Source organism: Cyprinodon tularosa, unplaced genomic scaffold (assembly GCF_016077235.1).
Source record: "Cyprinodon tularosa strain WSP-4 unplaced genomic scaffold, ASM1607723v1 ctg201, whole genome shotgun sequence".
Classification (NCBI taxonomy): domain Eukaryota; kingdom Metazoa; phylum Chordata; class Actinopteri; order Cyprinodontiformes; family Cyprinodontidae; genus Cyprinodon; species Cyprinodon tularosa.
In genome coordinates this window covers 1-19434 of record NW_024038739.1, presented here as the reverse complement: position 1 = coordinate 19434, position 19434 = coordinate 1, and the positions used below count along the sequence as shown (strand labels likewise).

Sequence of the window (19434 nt, the reverse complement as noted above, 5' to 3'; positions counted from 1 at the left end):
TGGGCGGTGCCCCGCCCCCCGCCTGCAGTGTCCGCGAGCCACAGCTTTTGAACTTTCCTACTGACTGTCTCTCCTGAATACTGGGTCCATCTGTCCGCGTTTCATGACAGTTCTGCATTCTTAAGTCTCTGCTCCAGTTTTATTTTGCCATTTCTTGTTTACAGTTATCTTCAGTACAGTAGTCTTCCTGAACTTAAAACATTGGGCATCTTTACAGCCAATGACTGAATCCTTTTCCATAACTGCTTTTATTTAAAGCCCTGGCCCTTTCATTGAAATTCTTCATCTCCAATGTAAAAGCTGTTGTAAATGTGAGAAAAATCTAGCTGAATTTAACTGTCTTTTACATGAAAATGTTTCACGTCATGCCAAACTTCAAAACTGCATTACTAGATAAATATTTTAGTACATATATGTTCTCAATCCTTTTCAAAAGTGTTAGATGTTTAAACCAAAGAGGGTTAATCCATTCAGTAGGTATAGATAATCCACCCATTTTCTATACCCACTTTTCTATACTGGATATTGAAAATGGGTCCATCCATTCACAGTCCATAGCACGGTGATGCAGACATACAAGGGAAATTTAGTCACCAATTAACTTAATGGTCATATTTTTGGACTGTGGGAGGAAGCTAGAATACCCAGAGAGAGACCAGACATGCACAGAGGAAACTCCTCAAAGAAGTCAGCAATTGAATCATCAGTGTATTAGAGGGCATGATTGTCATTTATTTTATAAAGTAGACTAATCATTTCCTCTGTACATCAGCGGGTAACACAACATCTACTGTGATAAAAAGGAAATGCATTGATGGGAACAATAAAACAGCTTTTCTTTCTTAACAGATGCGCAAGGTTATGATATGAGCTTTTTCTGCCAGAAATGCACCACAGATAAACATAGGTGCATACAGAAAGTAACAACAGGATTAGTGTTTTACAGCTGATTTGTTATAAACTCAGACAAGAAAAAACTATAATAAAAAAAATCCTTTCAACACTGTCATCACCATACAACCTTCATCATACAAGCTCCTCCTTCATCAAATAGGCCTTTTGGCTCCAGTTATCTCAAATAAGTAGGGCTGCAGCATTCTATTACTTTAGTAACCTACCTATTAATCTAATAAAGATACTTCAAGTAAATTAACATTTCCAAGGTGTTTATATATATATATATATGTGTGTGTGTGTGTTTGATACATTTTTAATGGGGACATTTAGTTTTCTTCTTTGGGTTGGTTTAGCACTAAGGTGTGAATTCAGTTTAAATTAGGGTTAGGTCATATAAGATGACTGTAACTCAATGAAATGTCCCCAAAAGTCATGCAGACAAAGGCTGTGTGTGTGTGTGCAGTGTAGTTTTGTAAAATCATTTTTAGAATTTTGTTTCAATTACTGCATATAGCATTTGTTGGAGTCTGTATACCATTAATCAATCATCAATCAACTTTCTATATGCTTCAATTGCTTACTTTCGGCTTTCATCTAAATGTATTTACATTTTCCTTTACAAGACATTTACACAATAAAATAAAAACAAATCAGGGTGCAGAATAAGAGAAAAATGCAGCCTAACAAATGAATAGACGCGACAAAGTTAGTCCTCTGGATTGGTTTCTGTGGTGCAGGCGTTGCTCACTCAGATCCTTCTTTAGATAATCTTTTGTTCAGTGTCCTTGTTGATACTGCAAATTTGCTTTTTTTTAATTTGCTTTTTCTGTAAGGTTTTTGTGCACTGATACAGATTTTGCACCATCTGTAGGAACATGCCAGTACACATTGTTAAACAAAATCTTTTCTTTCTGGAATCTTCTAAATATAAGTGATAAATGAAGTTTCTTTTTCAATTCTCACATTCGGTCCATTCTAGCTTAGCTCAGAATGCCTCTCACTTGGCTGTCATTTTTATGAAATACAGACAGACATTGTATAAAGCATGCAGGGAATGTGCAGTTGAAATCAACAGAATAATATTTGATATTATGCATTGATTTAAAACTAAACAGAAAGTTCCTTTTATTACATTTTGCCCTTTTCCTGTCCAGACATCTACAAGATGGAAAGTTTATTATTTCTTATAAATAGTCCAGAGCCATTAGGATTTGCCTCATTTCTTTGTTCAAAAGTTGCTGAAGAGCTCCTGCCTCCTGCTCCAGTCCATAGGGGGGGCTCGCTTCTTGTTGCGAGTGGCGAGGACCTTCTGTCTAGCTTCAGCGGCTGTGGGACTCAGGCGCAGGCCACTTTCCATGAAGGGGTCTGAAATACGCCTGTCGTCATCCTCAGGAACCTTGCAATGATGCAAACGGATAAGATTCATTTAATTTCAAACCATTTCTCATTGATGTGTTTATTAACTCAGAATTCTCTAACCTGGAAACTCATCTCTGAGCTGCTGATTTCTGACTGGGTAGTGGAACTTCTGGAGGATTGGGAGGCTGAGCTCCCATTGGCTCGGGATTTTGGAGACGTGTTTGTGATGTCAGAGTCTGTCAGAGTGACGCTAATGACTGGTGCATCTGATATAGGGAGCTCAGTGGTTGGAGAGGGGCTTGGACGGCTGCTTTCTGAACCTCTATCATCAACATAGACCTCTGTCCAACGAAAAAAACAAAGTTCAGGATTATCTCAGTAAACGGCACAGTTTAATGTTAAGAGATGGAGGGCTGGTTGACCTTTAATGTGGGCAGCAGTTGGGTTAATTCCCAGTCTTTGAAAGAGTTCATCCGTCTCCTGGTCAACCACAAGAAGGCAGACTTCATCCCCTCTGGATTTGATAAGCGCCACCACCTCTGAGTGCCTCAGGCCCCTGATGTTTACTCCATTTACCTGGGACAGAGAAAAAAGGAATAATAGTGGAGAGAAAGCTGTTTAAAAGAGGATAATCCATCTGTGAGAGGTAGCCTTAGTACCTGTGCAGATAAGACTGTGATTTAAGAGGAAACTGCTTTGCATAAAATCATCTCATGTGTCAGCAATCTCCATTTCCATGTCATTTACTGCGCACTTCATGCAGTTGAAAATTAAAACAAAGCTTATAGGCAAATTTTGTAAGGATATGATAAAGTTCAAAATGTATCAGTTAATGCCGCTAATTTGCAAAACTCCCTTTAGTAGTGGACACCACTCTCTTCTTTTATGCAATTTGAAAGGGGTAAGGCATTAACAGAAGAATCTTTAACCATTACTCTTTCTGTAATCTAAATGGACCATGGATTACCTTTTTATGTCATGATCCCAGCACTGAGATATGACTACTGACTCATCTGACTACTCATTTCACACACCTGCTTAGCCCCGCCCAGTTCTCATTACCGCTTATCATCTCCACCTGCATTAATCTCTATTTAACCAGCCTTTAGGCCAGTCATCAGTGCCAGATTATTTCAAGCCATGGGTGAGACTTATTCTAGAGTAGTTGTGTTCTGACTACCTCATCCTGATATGTGCTACCCTCGACGTCTGAGCCTGTTCTCATCTCATCTGTTTGCCTGACCTGTCTTCGATTCCTGCAAAATCTTTGCCTGCTTGTGTACCGACCGGAACCATTTCCCGACCACTGAGTCTGCCTGCCCTCATCCAGTCTGCACCTGGAACGGTGACCTGACTCCGTCTCTGACCACGTCACCGACATTGGCTTTGCCCTCTGGATCATCCTGCCTATATCCGTCTGCTCGGTTCTTATCTCCTGCCTGTCCTCAGACCTCCGATGCATCAGCGTCTAGGTCTCTCTGCGCCGCCAGCTGGCCGGAACAATACTCTACCTCTGGACTCAGACTGAACTATTGGACCAGGGTAGGGACTCACTTGTCACTATGTTATCGATCCTTAGACTCATGCATTGCAACATTTTCACAGATTAACTATCCTTGGACTGCTCCCACCTATCTTTAAACCGGCCGTTTAGACAGTCTTGCTGGGAATTTAACTCTCAGGACTTTCTCCCGTTCAATTTCATCAGTACGATCAAAACTTGGAAAAATATATTTTTTGTACTCTGGCACATCAATAGAAATACATACAATAGAATGTTAAATGATCCACTTTGATACCTCTGGAACAATTTACATGTATTTTAAGAAAAAAAACAATTTTTTTTTCTAATTCATTTCTGTTTGCTTATTTAATTAAGTCAAATGTTTAAATTACTATAGTGCCAGCTGTATTTGTAATCCTTTCTGTTTTTTGCTTTGTCTTATCAAAACTGATCTCTCTTAAAAAAGAAATCTAGACTGCATTGAGAACAATTGTATGTATTAAATGTAGATTAAAAAAAACGAAGAATGACATTGCATTTTTATAGACATGCCGAATTTTCTGGGGTTCCTCTTACTTTATCTACAATGGATTTAGTTTTAATAAAACTTTAATGAATAGAGTAAATGTAGTTATGTATACAAAAATGTGTATATATATATATATATATATATATATATATATATATATATATATATATATATATACACACACACTACCATTCAAAGGTTTGGGGTCACATTGAAATGTCCTTATTTTTTAAGGAAAAGAGAACTTTCATCTGAAACTCGACAGTCTATTCTTGTTCTTGAAGAAATGAAGGCTATTCCATGCGAGAAATTGCTAATAAATTGAAGATTTCCTACAACGGTGTGTACTACTCCCTTCAGAGGACAGCACAAACAGGCTCTAACCAGAGTACAAAAAGAAGTGGGAGGCCACGTTGCACAACTGAGCAAGAAGATAAGTACATTAGAGTCTCTAGTATGAGAAACAGACGCCTCACAGGTCCCCAACTGGCATCTTCATTAAATAGTACCCGCAGTAGCTTGTTTGTGCTCTATATAGGTGTGTGTATATATATATATATATATAGATATATATATATATATCTATATATATATATACATGTGGTGTTTTACATCCATACGATCTAAACAGGCATTTTCTCCTATAAAGCACTTTTAAAATATTTCAATAACCCTTTTTGAGAGGTTAAAAAAAGCTGTACCTCCACTATTCTGTCTCCAGGTCGGACACCTGCTCTCTCTGCAGGTGAGTCGGGGTCCACAGAGCGGATGAACTGTGCTCCCTTCTTCTTATCGTTTTGCAGGTTGAAGCAGTAGCCGTTCTCTGCCTTTACCAGGCGACACAGACGAGGAAGGAGCTCCACGGTCGGCTTAGGTGAAGCATCAACCTGCAGCTGAGACAGCAGCAGAGATAAGATCTGTGCAGAGCATGCAGATTAAATGTCAACAACACAGGAGTAATTAATTTGAAGTTCTAGTTATCTATTTCTGATCTAAGTAAAATGAAGCAACAATATAAGCAACAAGCCTTTTTCTTCATTAGACATCTCTGTTGATCTAGTTTTAATTAAAAAAAATCTAATAGGCTTACAAAAATGTTGCATAAATGAGTCAAATCTATAAACATAAAAACATGGTTGTAAATCCAGCGGTTCTAATTATCTATGAGGGACTGTTAGGTAGACTATTTCCTTTCCATTTCCGTTCCTTAAAATGTTAGAGATTTAAACAACCGACAGGATATCCGCCCTAACCACAAGGATTCCTTACGGGGGCTGTTGTGCTGGACTGAAAAAGATTGTGCAGTTTAGGGCTGGGCATTAACTCAATATGGCATATCAGTTTTCAGCACAGTTGCTGTATAACAATCCTTTTGCGTCATCCCATCTAAAGACCAAATGCCTCGCCTCCTATTTCCATATCAGTATAACTGTGAGTCACAGTTATACATTCTTTATGATTGATCATTTATAACTGATCCTAATATTTGGATTTGAAATCAAGATTACAGCTCTTTGTAAAAGTATTCAATGTCATGAAACTCCAAATTTTCAGGTGATAACTGCAAACTTCAGTTATATTATATTTTACTTTGCAAAAAATGTTTTTACTTTTTGCTTTCACTAGGCCATTCTAATGCACAAACATAATTCAATCTATTCCACTGTAGCTGTGGCTGTATGGTTAGGGTTATGATGCTGGACGGTCTTTTGCAGCCTCTAACAGGTTTTATTCCAGATGTGCCTTTTGTATTTAGTCCATCTTTCCATATTTTTGACCAGTATCCCAGTCTCTGCTGAAGACAGGCATGATGCTGCCACCATCATAAGGCATCTTGGGTGTGCTGTCTTAAATTTTATATGCAAGGGTAGAACGTAGCTCTAATTTTCAACATATTATAGATAGTTATTAGGTTCAAAGCGGTAAACATAAAAACACAATACATTTAAGTTTCTCATTTGTAACAAGAAAAAAGCAAATGATGGTTCCACAAAATATTAACATAGGAAGTCTGAATATAAATTTTAAGTTTTACTTTTCAGATCTTTAGTCAAAGAGAAAAATACATTGAATTTTTTGTGGTTATATGAAATATGAAAACATTCTATGGTATGAATAGTTTTAAAAGACACTGTGTGTGGTAGTATGGATGTTTTGCTGCAATAAGGTGACATTGTGGTTCAAAAAGCCGACCGGAGGGGGCTAAGCGGATCCTCCTGAGCCGCGATGTCTAATCCTGACCCTTGTGTTCAGCAACAACAGCTAACACAGTGCGTCACACACCAGCCTGGACACTGACTTTAACAACACGTGCCATGCTGGGTGTGAGTGAGCCCATCACGCCATGGGGCTTTATATTACTCGCTATCCTGTTGGGAAGAGCACTTAGTGACTGTCTAGTGATACAGCTGAGAATCTACCTTCTCAGGAAACTGACCTGAGAGCTGACAGTCCTATTTCCAAATCAAAAGGAAAGAAGGGAGAGTCCACGGTGTTGTGATTACATCTGTGCATAATAACATTGAAGTGGATCTGCTTGACACTTGAACTGTGAGCTGCAGTCATAAAACAAAGCATCAGGATGACCCAGCCCTGATATACAAGCTTGTTTTTAGCTCCATATTAGGGTGCACACATTGCTCGGCTATAAAGAGCCGAGGTATTATTTTACAACAGAAAACAGCATTTTCAGGCCCTGTATTCAACCAATACATATTTTTGCAGTTTTACATCCACAAACTAAAATATACAATGCATCCACCTTAATCTGATAAGCCAAAAGAAATGAGTCCTTCTGAATGAAGTATAATCTAACAAAAAGTTTAAATCATATAACAATGACCTTATGTTTAAACTCTCCATCCATCATCTGAAGATGCCATTTATGTGGTCCATGTACACATATACAGACATGATGACCCCCGCAACTTATGTTACTGCCTGCAAGGGTAAGGGGAACTAATATCATTAAAGCATCCAAGATGTCCATTGTGAGGCTTGGGGAGCTGCACAGATCCAAACCTCACAGATTGCATTTCTTGATTGGAAAAGCTCTGAAAGGGAACTTTTTATATTTAGGGAACAAATGAGCAATGACTTGAACATTTCAAATTCAAGACACTCCCTCCATTAAAGACATTTCATCCCAGCGTTGCGTGCTCCGAGCCCGTAACATCATCAGCAACCACGCACACCGCCACCAAGGATTGTTCTCTGCCGCCGTCTTGGAAGAGGCTTCACAGCATCCGCTGCAGGCCCAGCAGGTTATGCAACAGCTTCTTCCCAATTCCCAGTCGACTGTAGAGCTGTTGAAACTCTAATCCAAACTCTAATCAAGACTCTGCGTCACACTTGAAAACATCATACTTGCACTACCAACAGCACTGAACCTTTCCATATATATGCCTTTTGCACCATGACATGACTTTCTCCTACACTGTTTGCAGTCTGATCACTGCTGCACTGTATGCATCGAAATTCTGTGTTGTATAAATTCTGTGTATACAAGATAACAATAAAGTTTGTCTAACTCTAAGTCAAATGCTATATGCATTGACAAATTCATATTCAAGGTAAATTAAAGGGATTTTAAACAAAGAAACAGATTGATATACAGCTTAGCAGTGAATATTAACATTTCCAGTTCACAAATGCAGCAGTGATCAAATGTAAACAGTGTGGGAGAAAAAAAAAAAAACAAGGTGCAAAAGCCATTCCTGTGGAAGTTCAGATGCAAAAGCAACCCAAATATCAGGGAGAACAGTCCATGGTGGGGGGTGTGAGAGGTTGCTGATAATGTTACAGGCTCAGTACATACCTACAGTTCGCATGTTGGTATCCTGGGGTACTAGTTTAATTTGTTATAATTTCATCAAAAGAAAGACCAAACAGAGATCAAGCTACTAATGAAATTACAACTGGAACAGAAAATGGATAGAAAGTTCAGCAAAGCTCCAAACGGTACGACTTGCATTCATTTCACTCTAACAGCTCCTTGGCTTTGTTAATACAATAAATGTGTAATCTTTGCGTCTGTCTGAATTTGTCAGATTAGAGTTTCACCGTCAAAATGTTTATGTTTATGTATGAGAGAGATGGAGAGAGCAATGAAGGGATAACAGACATGGTCTGGAGATGTACATAACAGGTGTGTGTGTTTATTAAGATGAAGTAGAATGCTGTTGTGTTGGTTGGCGGCAAACTCATATTAAGCATTTATATCATATGTTCTACCTCTTGCCTCCACCAGTTGTTTTCATTGACTGTTTTCGGATCAAATAATTTTTATTTTTATAACATTTTAATTTTATTTTGACTTTTCTAACAGTGCAACCATGCCATTTACAGCTCCCTTCGTTTATTCCCAACTGTTTGAGTTTTTACTGCTCCTTTAATTTGCTGCTCAGCCCTCAGTCTACCGAACTTAATCTCTGAACCAGTAAAGTTTTTCTTCTAAATGTTCAATGCCATTTCTTCGAGTGAACACCTTCTGGCAGCATGGGATGTTCTAGCCTGCCTGCTTACACTTATATGGCATTATTGGGGTGTTAATTATGCAGATTTACAATTCTTGGGAACACTCACTCATATACGCACAGGAGGACTGCATCATGTTTATGAGGTAGTTTACGATAATTTACTGAAGAACATTTGTTGAATCTGATGTGCTGAGTTTGTAAAAGCCTACGATATGAGAAAAAGTAAGAGACGGGATTCAAAAATGTTGTTGCATAAGGCCCGATCATTGCAAATCATCATGAAAACAATAGTCCATGGTGAAACATGGTGGTGGCGGCATCATGCTGTGGAATAATTTACCTCAGCAAGGACAGTGAAGCTGGTCAGTTTGATGAAAAGATGGATAATGAGATATTTTTTATTTGTTTTAAGGAAGTAAATTACTTTTTCTGAAGCCCTAAAAGGATTCAGGTTGATATTCAAGTACTATTTATAGTGTATGTGTTTTATGATTAAACATTAGAAACAGAGCTGTATTTCTATTCAGGGGTTTTAAAACAAAGAGATAAACCTTTACATTAAGCAGATCCACCAGACTTCTGCAAAGAACCTACCTCAAATGGTTGAAACAGTGGTTAAGACCTTGCACTTATTATAAGAAGCTGAATGTTTTTCTCTGTTTAGTTTGTATGTTCACTTATACTATTAAATATTAATAATATTATTATTAATATTTAATTTATTAAATAGCACTCAATTGCTTTAATAAAAAAAAAACTATTAAGATAATGGATTTTTTTTAAGAATGAAGGAAAATAGTTTGTATTTTCTATTTCTGTTTTCATTAGTCTCATTCAGTTGTGGAGTCTCTATGCAGATAATGAAGGAAACATGAAAAAGAAAAAAAAATTAATCTGCAGGTGCATAATCTTTACCATGAACCCATATGTGCCTCTAGATCTCCAAACTATAGAATCCTGGTCCTACATTTTCAAAATTAAAACCACATCAGGGAATCAGGTTGTAATGTGAAAAAATGCTGAAAAGCTCAAGTGACATAAGAACATATGCCAGTGGCTATACATTACACGACTGACAGAGATTAGTAAAAATGTGTCTGTAGTCAGCAGTGTTTGTTGGCTGCCAACTCTGAAGCTTCATTGTTCTTCTGTTATGTGGGCTTCTGCTGCAGTTGCCATCATAACATCAAGCAACAATAATGTTGCGTCTGTATTTATATGTTTAGAGAGGTGAATGTCAGTCACAAGATGGGCTGTGTGTGGAAATGTGTATCCCTTTTTCAACTTAATTTGTCATGACAGGTAAGCTCGAGGTGCTGCAGAGCTGCGGAACTACATTAATAGTACTCCACTTTCACAAAATAATATCCTTATCTGTAGATCATTGGTCAAAGAAAGTTCTTGACCGAGTGTTGACAGTTATGTAACCGCCTCCAGTTGGTCTTATGATGTTTTACTCAAATATCCAAGTAATCGTTTAACCAAAACGAATAAAAGCTGCTGTGATGCAGAGTGAGAGAACAGCCTTTATTTACTCTGCGTTCAGCTAAACACATGGCCAGTTTGACGTGAGCCGCTTGTCTTGCGTATCTGGGCTCAGAATGTTTGGAGTGAAAACAATGAATCTAGTCCGTGAGAGTCAGCTCCCAGTTATTGGCCCAGCCTGTTGGCCTTTCAGACATCACTCTAAGGCCTGTAGGGCGCTTGTGGAAATGCATACCATGCATTGAATTTTAGGAATCTAAATGTGTCCCCTTGCAGATTTTTCAGCATAAGCTGCAGTATTTTAGTAGTTAGGTAACCGCAGCCTTCTGTTGCACTAATGTGACAAGTTCTGCAGCTGGGAAATATTATATAATCATGTTAAATCATTTAACATTACTTGGGTAAAATGCAGGCGTTTTTTGGTTGTAACAGTTTAAAGGTGTGAAACTGTTCTGTTAGTAATAATGATTTCTACATTAATTTACTCTCCCTTCCATTTTAATGCAACCTACTCCTCGACATCAGGTCCTACCTCTGTGTCTGTCGCTGAACTTGATGTCGTTGATGCTCTCTTGTCTTTGTCTTGAGTGTTTACGTGAGTTGAGGGGTCTACAGCAGGAAAATGAAAGAAGTATCTAAGGTTGGATTTAATAGACAGTGGGGAGTTGGCTCTTGGTATGGGTGAGGCTGAAGGGGTGGTTCTGGGAGAGGGACGCGGAGAGAGGTTTCCCATTTCAATAGCCTGGTCTTCTGTGCAGGACAAGCCCTGGCTGCGCAGATATTCATCCGTTTCTCTGTCCGCCACTAGCAGCCTGGTGCGGTGGGGCACCTCGCAGATTCGATTCACCACCTACAGAGAGGAGAAACAAAAATTCTGAGACAGAGCAGACCCGAGGCTGTGCAGAAGCCTTTAAGCAGCATATCTTTTTGGAGTTCAACTCTGTTTGAGCCACAAGCAGAAACAGCGTCACTGGCGTCCACTTTTAATAAAATCTTAATAATTTATTTAATTTTGCACGTAATAGAGTTAGCTCTATGGTTAAAAACAAACTAAATGACAATGTGATTGATTACAATTTGTTTGGCAGCTGTCCTTTTAATTAATTTCGTAAAAATACATAAAAAAAAACTCTTGGAATAAATTAAAGTATTAGATAACAAGACTAAGAAAAGAAAACACAGAAATGTTATGTCATGGCCTTTACTATCAGGTACACAATCAAGATATACTTTCCGCTAGGAGGGTAAACAAAGAAAGGTCATTTATAGAGAAGCTGGCTGCTAACACTGAGCTGTATACAAGAATAATAAATTGAGTGGAAAATTGAGTGGAAGTAAAAATTTTCACAGAGAAGGGTAATAAAAAAAAAACTGAATTCTTGGACATCTGTCACAGGAAATAAAAACAAACAAAAAAACAATTAAAAACAAAACAAAAAAATACTAAACTGTCTGTAAGTGAGTGAAGTTTTATTTCATTTGGAAAAATGAAGATCATAGTTTGATGATTGGTTGGCTGTTTGTAGGATCAAAGAGTGGAAAGAAGTTCTGCAGATGCATAATAACTAAAAACAAAGATTACCTTAACAAAATGCCAAACTTAAAATTGTTGTGGAACAAAGGCAACAAGGCATAAAGTATTGATGGAAAAACAGGCAGCCTAGACGAAGGACTGGACAATAAGGAATACATGCTGAAGCAGCCAGAGCAGAAAGAGAACAGGGAGACTGAATCAACATGAATTAAACAGATATATAAAGACACTATCAAACAATGGGGAAAAAGACTGAATAGAAACCAACAGACAATATACAAATAGAATAACTAAAAAACTTAAATGCAAGAAAATAAACTAATGGGGCTACATCATGAGGAACTCTGCTGCAAAGAGGCAAAAAAAAGAGGGCTTTGGTGCTCATTGCTTGAGAGGAAGAGTGACCTCAGGTGTTCTCTGGGGAGGAACAGCAGACTTAGATGTTAAAAGGTGTGAAATATGAATCACTGAAGCTTCAGCTGTAGACGAGAGAACTGCTGCTGTGGATATGAGGACAACCACTTCTGCTGCCACTGCGGGTGCAAGATCAGTCCCACTCTTCTACAGACCACTAGATGTCTACCATCATCTATGATGAGAAGAGGAAGTATTGATGGAGTAAGTGAAGATTGGCTGGACCTTCCAGGACAGAAAGCAGGGAATCCAGGGCAGTAGTGTAAGAGTCGGTCATTTCCTCCTCTTTGACAATATTGTCTGTAGTAAAGCAAAGGAAGAAGTAGCAGGAGGTGTAGAGACAGATGATATTGGAGAGGGTTTGAGCTTTGGAGCTTGAAGCATAGTGGTGATGATATCTGGGATCCAGGAGCAAAGTGTTCTGTCAGAGTCTTCTGCTGATCAGTGTCAGTAGTCTCTAGTGTTGATTTCCAGTGGCGAGAAAGACTCTCCCATTCTCACTCATCTCTAATCTGTATCATGGTGAGCTAGAGGTGTTTAGGAGCTCCTGATAAACAGAAGCGACAAATTTAAATCTGTTAAAACCTTCCTCTTGCCTGAACAGGAAGCAGGGAGAGTAGAAAGTATAAGGTGGCAACAGAATAATCCAGCTAAACTATGAAAACAGGTTAGTATAAAGTACTGAGGGACAAGTGGAGAATGGCCCAGAATGAAAAGACAATCAGATAATCGGGACATCATGTGAAGCAGTTGTGGAAGAAGGTGAGCAGGGAGACAAGGATTAATTAGGAAAAAAGACTAATTAACAGGAAGGGAGTTAAAAAGAAACTGGGGGGAATCTAATAGAGATCACTCAGAAAATAACAGCAAGTTTACAAACAATAGACCATAAACTGAAAAGCTAAGCACAAATGAAAATGAATAAGGCTAAACTTTACAAAGCATGAAGCAATTCGAAAATTGAAAAGCAAGAAAATGCAAAAAATCTAAGGATAACACCCAGAGGGTTGAGGAAGAACATGTTTTTTGAAATCCATTGTGAAGTTCCCACATTATTGGGAGAGCGATGCAATCTGCAGATGTTTGGCCATAGTTTCTCTAGGAAGGGTGTCTCCAAATTCAAAATCAGCACATCTCTCTACCTGGACATTTTAGAGTAGTTTCCTCTGTCCAGCCCTTAGCAAAAAGTAGTTTATTCAAGTATACTAAACGTGCACTACTTTCATACTTAAAATCAGGCAGTGCACTGAAGAGTTTACTTATTCTAAACCATATTTCATGTACTTAGCAATAGTATAGTCAAGTGTACTTGACTATAATATTGTTTACTATATTGTTTACTGAAGTATAATTTAAGTTTACTTTAGTAAACTATTTAGTTCGAAGAAGTATTACTTTAGTAATACTTCAAGTACACTTAAAGTACTTGTTTGGGTATACTTTCTAAACTTATACTTATACTTAGGTATTTTTAATAGAATTTACTTCAAGTATACTACTTTTTGCTAAGGGAGCACCTGCCCACACTGCCAGAAATAGGGAGACTACTCCAAATCCAGCAATGAAGAAGAGGTGAAGGTCACTAATATAGGAACTAGAGCTGCTTTCAGACCTCGGATGTGTCTACGGGTAATCACCTTAACATGCCTGGTGAAGAGCAAAATGGTTTGTGCTGAAACCGAGTTAACATAATTCATGGTCAAAGCACGCCCACATCATATCACCTTTACCAGATGAAATGGGAAGCACATCTATAGATCTACTAATCACTGAAAATGTTACCAACATTCTCTGGGGAAATTATTTGCTTTCTTTCTAGTAGGTGGAGATTTTTCCATGGATGCTATTTTTTGCTCATTCTCTTTTCTTAACCTCGGCCACAGAGGTTAAGAAAATGTATTTTTCATAGAACCGAAGCTGATTGGGACATATATTTTCCCTTATAAATTAAATAATTTTGATCTGCTTTATGTAATGGTTTAGATTGTCCCTGTATAATAACATTGATTATCTAAAACATATAAGTAAAGATCAAGAGCCAATTTGTAAGGGAAAATACTTTTTTCACCATCAAATAATTGTCACTTTTTGAACTGAATTGGTGAACTATTTACAAGTGTTTGATGAATAAATGATTGTGCAAAGGTTTATAATTTGCACTAAAGCCTGAAAGTTAATTTCCACTTATAATTTGGGCCTCAGGTGGCTTTAAAATAATTAATGTGTTATTTTGCACACTCGGCTCCTGATGGCACATAATACTTTTGTGTTGTGACAAAGACAAGCTGTGATTCCCATTACAAGGGCCATCGGTGACCCATTTAGGGCCGCCCTCGTCTTGGGGCAAAAAAAAAAAAAAAAAAAAAAAAGTTGTCTAACAGGTACATAGCGTGCTGTTCCGCTCATGGCTCAACTTTAAACAAAATCATATTAAAGGTTTAATTCATCACTCACCTGACGATGACTTTCTTTCTCAACATTCTCTCCGTTCACCTCCACCAGACGGTCCCCAGGACGCAGTCCGGCCAGGTCAGCCGGGGATCCAGGCTCCACTGTGCGGATGAACTGTCCGCCTTTCCTCTTCTCTCCATGCAGGTGAAAGCCATATCCGCGCTGACCCTTGATCAGAAAGCAGAGCCTGGGTCTTAGCTCGTTCTCCATCCCAGATTGTAAATGAAGAAAAACACCTCAGAGTGACTCCCAGGAATAAACAGCTAGATTTTCTCCAAGAGCTTTGGGAAACTGCGCGCTCCTAATAATCCAACGCGCCTCCACTCGCTCCAAGGACAAAAAAATCATCTTCATTACTCAGCATCATATGAATCCCGTAACAATTCAAAGAAAACCTGAGAGTGGAAATTAAATTTAGCCCAAAAAAACAAACAAAAAACACTTGGGGATTAATCCATGTTTAGCAAATACCCGCGCTTGAAGCGGTGCGTAAAACAGCGCTAAAAAGGAAACACGGACAGGTTAAGTCCCGTCCATCAGTATAATCCAAGAGATCAGAGATTAGAAAGCTGGTCCAAACACGCAACACTTAATTCTCCTCGTCAGAGCGGGGCGTGTGTCCTCCTGAGAGACCTGGTGAGAGTGAGGAAGGGAGGCGCCAATAACGCAAACCTCTATACCCCACAGCGCGCACCTGGAGACCCAGCAGCCGCGCTATAGGCTGGAAGACTTATTGGAAATATATAGTTTGGCACTTATTAAGTCAAGGTGTGCGTTCAGTCAGGTCTCCTCCTTTGATTTCATTCCGGAGAAGTAGCTGAAACCCGACAGGCTGTGACCTGAGAAATCAAATCTCCCTCATCAGTCCTCTGTCCCCCTATCTGTGCTGCAGATCTCAATAAGCGCGCCTGCGTGAAAGGGGGTGTATTGGGCATGAGACAAAAGGGTTTCTGTGTGATTGTTGTTGTTGCGTGTGTGTGGAAGGAGTTCATCATATATGCTTGAGAACGTTTCACCTTCCTTGATTTGACTCTGAGGCAAGGAATAAGAGATGTTTGCATCTTTGCAAATTTTGGTTTTGTTTTCTGCACTGAGACATTTTCTCACACAGAGACAAGGCTTTCTTCCTTAGAAGACAAAAGTGAACCTACTTATATTATATAACGACTCTTTATTTTTCTTCTGCAAAAAAGAATGTGGAGAAAAACGTCAGACATGAATGTTTCTAGACTGATTTGAGAAAACAAGAATTTTGCATGATGGAAACAGTACTGTTAATGTGTACTCAAAGTTATTATTTAGAAAAAATATAGCCCAAAACCCAATCACTTTTTTTTATGTTAACTGTTACAACCCCCACCCTTAAGACCACTAAGGGTAAATTCTGGCACTAGGTGTAACATAAGTGGGGGCTTGTCCGGGATCCTGAATTTGCGAGAGGTCCCGACTTCATCCTGGACAAGCCCCCACTTATGTTACACCCAGTGCCAGAATTTACCCTTAGTGGTCTTAAGGGTGGGGGTTGTAACATAAACCATCTTGAGTCGTCAGTTGTCAACCAGCTTGAAGCTTACATCTATAAAATAAAACATCTATTACTGCTTCCCTTTTGGCTTTGGTTAAAGGCCTTCCACTGAAACAGATCTGCTTAACATTAACAATTATGATGTCAGCTGATTCAGGAAAATACACTGTATCTTTCTTGTTAGACCTCTCCTAGCTTTGACAAAAAAAATCATACAGTCTGAGGGATATGGTTTTAATATCTGGTACTGTTTATTCTTTTGTATTTAATATCTGATATGACTTTATATGTGTTTGCAATTAGTTTCTTATCTGACTGTTAAGACATTTCTTGTTTTGTTTTTTTGTCATGGTACCAAATATGCCCTATTTGACATTATAAAAGGAAGCAGGGTTGAGGTTGAGGAGAAAATGTCAACAGGCTACAACACAAACAGGCTCTTCAAACGTTTTAAAACTGCGCCAAATCCATGCTCCATGTTTCTGTTTTTATATACATTTTTCATCAGGGTTAAATAATTCAGCAGTTTGTTTAAGTTCAGTCCCTCCCCCACCCCACCCCACCCCTTAACAGGCTTATTGTCATGAAATCTGGATGAGTTAGAGATAGGGTGAGGAGTTTGATCATCCAGGAGAGGCACGGCGTAGAGCTGCTTCTCCTCCACATCAAAGGGAGTCATCTGAGGTGACTCAGATACGTTTTTCGGATGCCCCCTGGATGCTTCCCCAGGAAGTCTTCCAGGCATGCCCCACTGGGAGGATGCCCAGTGGACAATCAAGGACATGTCTCTCAGCTGGCCTGAGAGACATATGATCAGATCCTTGTTTCAACACCATGCCACAAAGCGACTCACCTGATCTCTGTCCTCAGCTTCTTGTCCATCTTTGATCCACCCAATGATTGCAGGTTCATCTGAGTACTTCTGCAGATCACAGGACTCTTACTGGAAGTCCGACGTGTTCAGGGTAAAAAAGGAATGGTGAAAGTACGGTCCCCTGTGGTGCTCCTGTGCTGCAATCTGTTTGATTAGGCAGCTGACCCCTCACCCTCAAGGTGATAAAGATATAATATTTTGAAATGTATTTATTATTCAAATGAATCATTTTTTCAGTAGACTTGTTTTCAGTGTTTATGATACTAAATAGTTAGGGCATAATAAAACAAAGACACATTTTTTTATATGAATCCCAAAGAAATCCCAAAATCCAGTTTAAGATCTTTATAGGTTTTAACATCCAACTCTTCACATTTATTCAGAAATAAACTAACAATTTAAAGTTTAGATCTTAAACAGTGTGGAAAAAGCCAGACTAGTCATCCATCCATTCAATCTGATCTGCTTGTAACCGATCAGGTTATGGAGGCACCAGGTTGAAGAGGGAACCACAGACATCCTTCTTTATGGCAAAAACCTCCACCTGTTTCTGGGAGATCCTAAGGTGCTTCCAGGCCAAACTGATTATAGAATAAAATAGAAAATCCCTTTATTGTCCCACAATGGGGAAATTGCGGTATTACAGTTGCAAAGGTTCACAGCAAAAGAGGTCACGCAAATGTGGACCTTAAAAAAGTGCATAAAAAGAAGAGAATAATACAAACTCACTCTTGCAAATGACGGATCCTCGTGGTGGTCTGATCCCAGTTGAACATGCCCAGATAACATCCAACAGGAGGAACTATAGAGACATCTTAATCAGATGCCTGAACAAACTCACTGATTTTGATCAGCTCCCCTAGATGACTGAGCTCCTCACATTTTCAGTAATCCTGAGTCCAGTCACCCCTTTGGAGGAAGGCTGAATACTCATCCATATCTCAGGACCATAGGTGAGGGTCAGAATGTTAGAGCGGTAAATCAATCTTCGTTTTTCTTCATCTCTCTTTACTTCCTACAGTCACTAGTAAATAAGACTGCAGTAACATTAAAAAGGCATGACAACCTCAGCATCCCAGCGTTGTCCAGGATTTTTTGATTACATCAATAATCATCTTCTTTGATAATCTTTTTCTGTTGAGGTTACAGTAGGAATACCCTGAACTAGGTCAGGCAGGATTAACCTAATCAAATTTAATGGCTGCAGGATTGACAGGGGAAATTTAGTATTTTGGTGCATTAAAACACAAACACAGAGAAACGGACACAAGCAGATATTTGATCATAGATATTCATTAACGTTTATAGGGTAAAAAAATGATAACAGATAGAAGTAGAAAAAGCTTAGGTTGAGGTTTCCTGTTCAGTTAAACTCGATTTCAAGTTGTTTTTCAATAAAAGCTTAATGTTTTAAAGTTGCAGTAATAAAAAGGATTAAAGCAAAAATTCTTTAAAATGTAGTATAAACATTTTTATTTCATAGAAAAACAAAAAAAAGCAGGAATAAGAAAATATATTTATTCCATTAACATAAAACGTTTCAGTTATCCTAACAGATAAAAACTGTATAAACAATAAATGCACATGTTGAACATTGTAAACACAGTCAGTTTGTCTTTCTATCCACCATCTGCACTCAGCTCACACTGAAATGCAACAATAATCAGCGCTCAATGTTTTTTAACCTGCCTTCTTTGTCTGATGGAGGGAACACTTGACTCTTGATCTGCCTCTGTGGCATTGCTTTCCTGTTCAGGTTCAGTTTTAACTTTATATTTTTTCGTTGGACCTGGAGAGCGAGGGGATTCGGGTTTTGGTCTCTTTACAGGAGAACCTTTGTGTGCAGATGGACAGCTGTACTGATTTAAACATATGGAGCAGAGTGGATTAACTGGGAGACAAACCTGCTGTCCGAAACCAACGAGCAACCAGTTGATCTCACTCCACAGCTCCCTACAACACAAGACATAGAATTCTGTTTAATTTTTGTCCACCTGGGGGCAGCATAGCCACCTGGATGATAACAGAGGCAGTTTTTTTTATCCTGTCAGCATTCCTCCTCAGTGCTTTCCCCCAAATGCCAGGTATTAGACATTTACTGCATACCTGATAACCTTGAGTACTTGTCGCTGATACCACTGGTCCCTAATGGTCTATGTTATCATTGACTATTGAACATTTCTAATACAGCTACATTTTTACTTATTTTTGTGTATAATCCAAGTAACTTTCAATTTTACAGAGTCTCAAAGGAAAAAATACACAAATATTTTAACTACATATAAAATATACATATATATGTTGCTTTTTTATCAGGCTTCAAAGGGTTAATATGGAATCAGCCAAAAATAAGTAAGTAAGCAGGTAAGTAAGGAAGAATTATG

At 38.6% G+C, this 19434-nt stretch overlaps 1 protein-coding gene and 1 long non-coding RNA gene across 3 annotated transcripts; both read right to left on the bottom strand.

Moving 5' to 3' along the window:
- Nucleotides 1-1717: 1717 nt before the first annotated feature.
- On the bottom strand, nucleotides 1718-15493 carry LOC119783257 (Na(+)/H(+) exchange regulatory cofactor NHE-RF2-like). Of its 2 annotated transcripts, none has more exons than XM_038284675.1 (6): nucleotides 14655-15493; nucleotides 10785-11102; nucleotides 4991-5176; nucleotides 2679-2832; nucleotides 2377-2597; nucleotides 1718-2293 (listed from the first exon to the last, which is right to left on the bottom strand). In XM_038284675.1, exons 1-6 carry the CDS (start codon nucleotides 14859-14861, stop codon nucleotides 2126-2128), a joined length of 1254 nt encoding a protein of 417 aa, XP_038140603.1. In that variant the 5' UTR covers nucleotides 14862-15493; the 3' UTR covers nucleotides 1718-2125. The 2 variants fall into 2 exon arrangements, with proteins under 2 accessions (XP_038140603.1, XP_038140602.1); XM_038284674.1 differs by having other exon boundaries at nucleotides 4991-5182; nucleotides 14655-15488.
- Nucleotides 15494-18506: 3013 nt separating this feature from the next.
- LOC119783308 lies at nucleotides 18507-19404 on the bottom strand. The gene is made up of 2 exons (XR_005280771.1): nucleotides 18955-19404; nucleotides 18507-18839 (listed from the first exon to the last, which is right to left on the bottom strand). It is a non-coding gene; the product is annotated as an uncharacterized LOC119783308 (long non-coding RNA).
- Nucleotides 19405-19434: the final 30 nt, after the last annotated feature.

Coding starts and splice junctions, on each gene's coding strand:
- LOC119783257 (XM_038284674.1), bottom strand. CDS start 14,861: ATGGAGAACGAGCTAAGACCCAGGCTCTGCTTTCTGATCAAGGGTCAG. Junction 11,103..14,654: donor AGAAAGAAAGTCATCGTCAG/GTGAGTGATGAA, acceptor TCCTCTCTGTAG/GTGGTGAATCGAATCTGCGA. Junction 2,833..4,990: donor CTGGAGACAGAATAGTGGAG/GTACAGCTTTTT, acceptor TCTCTGTCCCAG/GTAAATGGAGTAAACATCAG.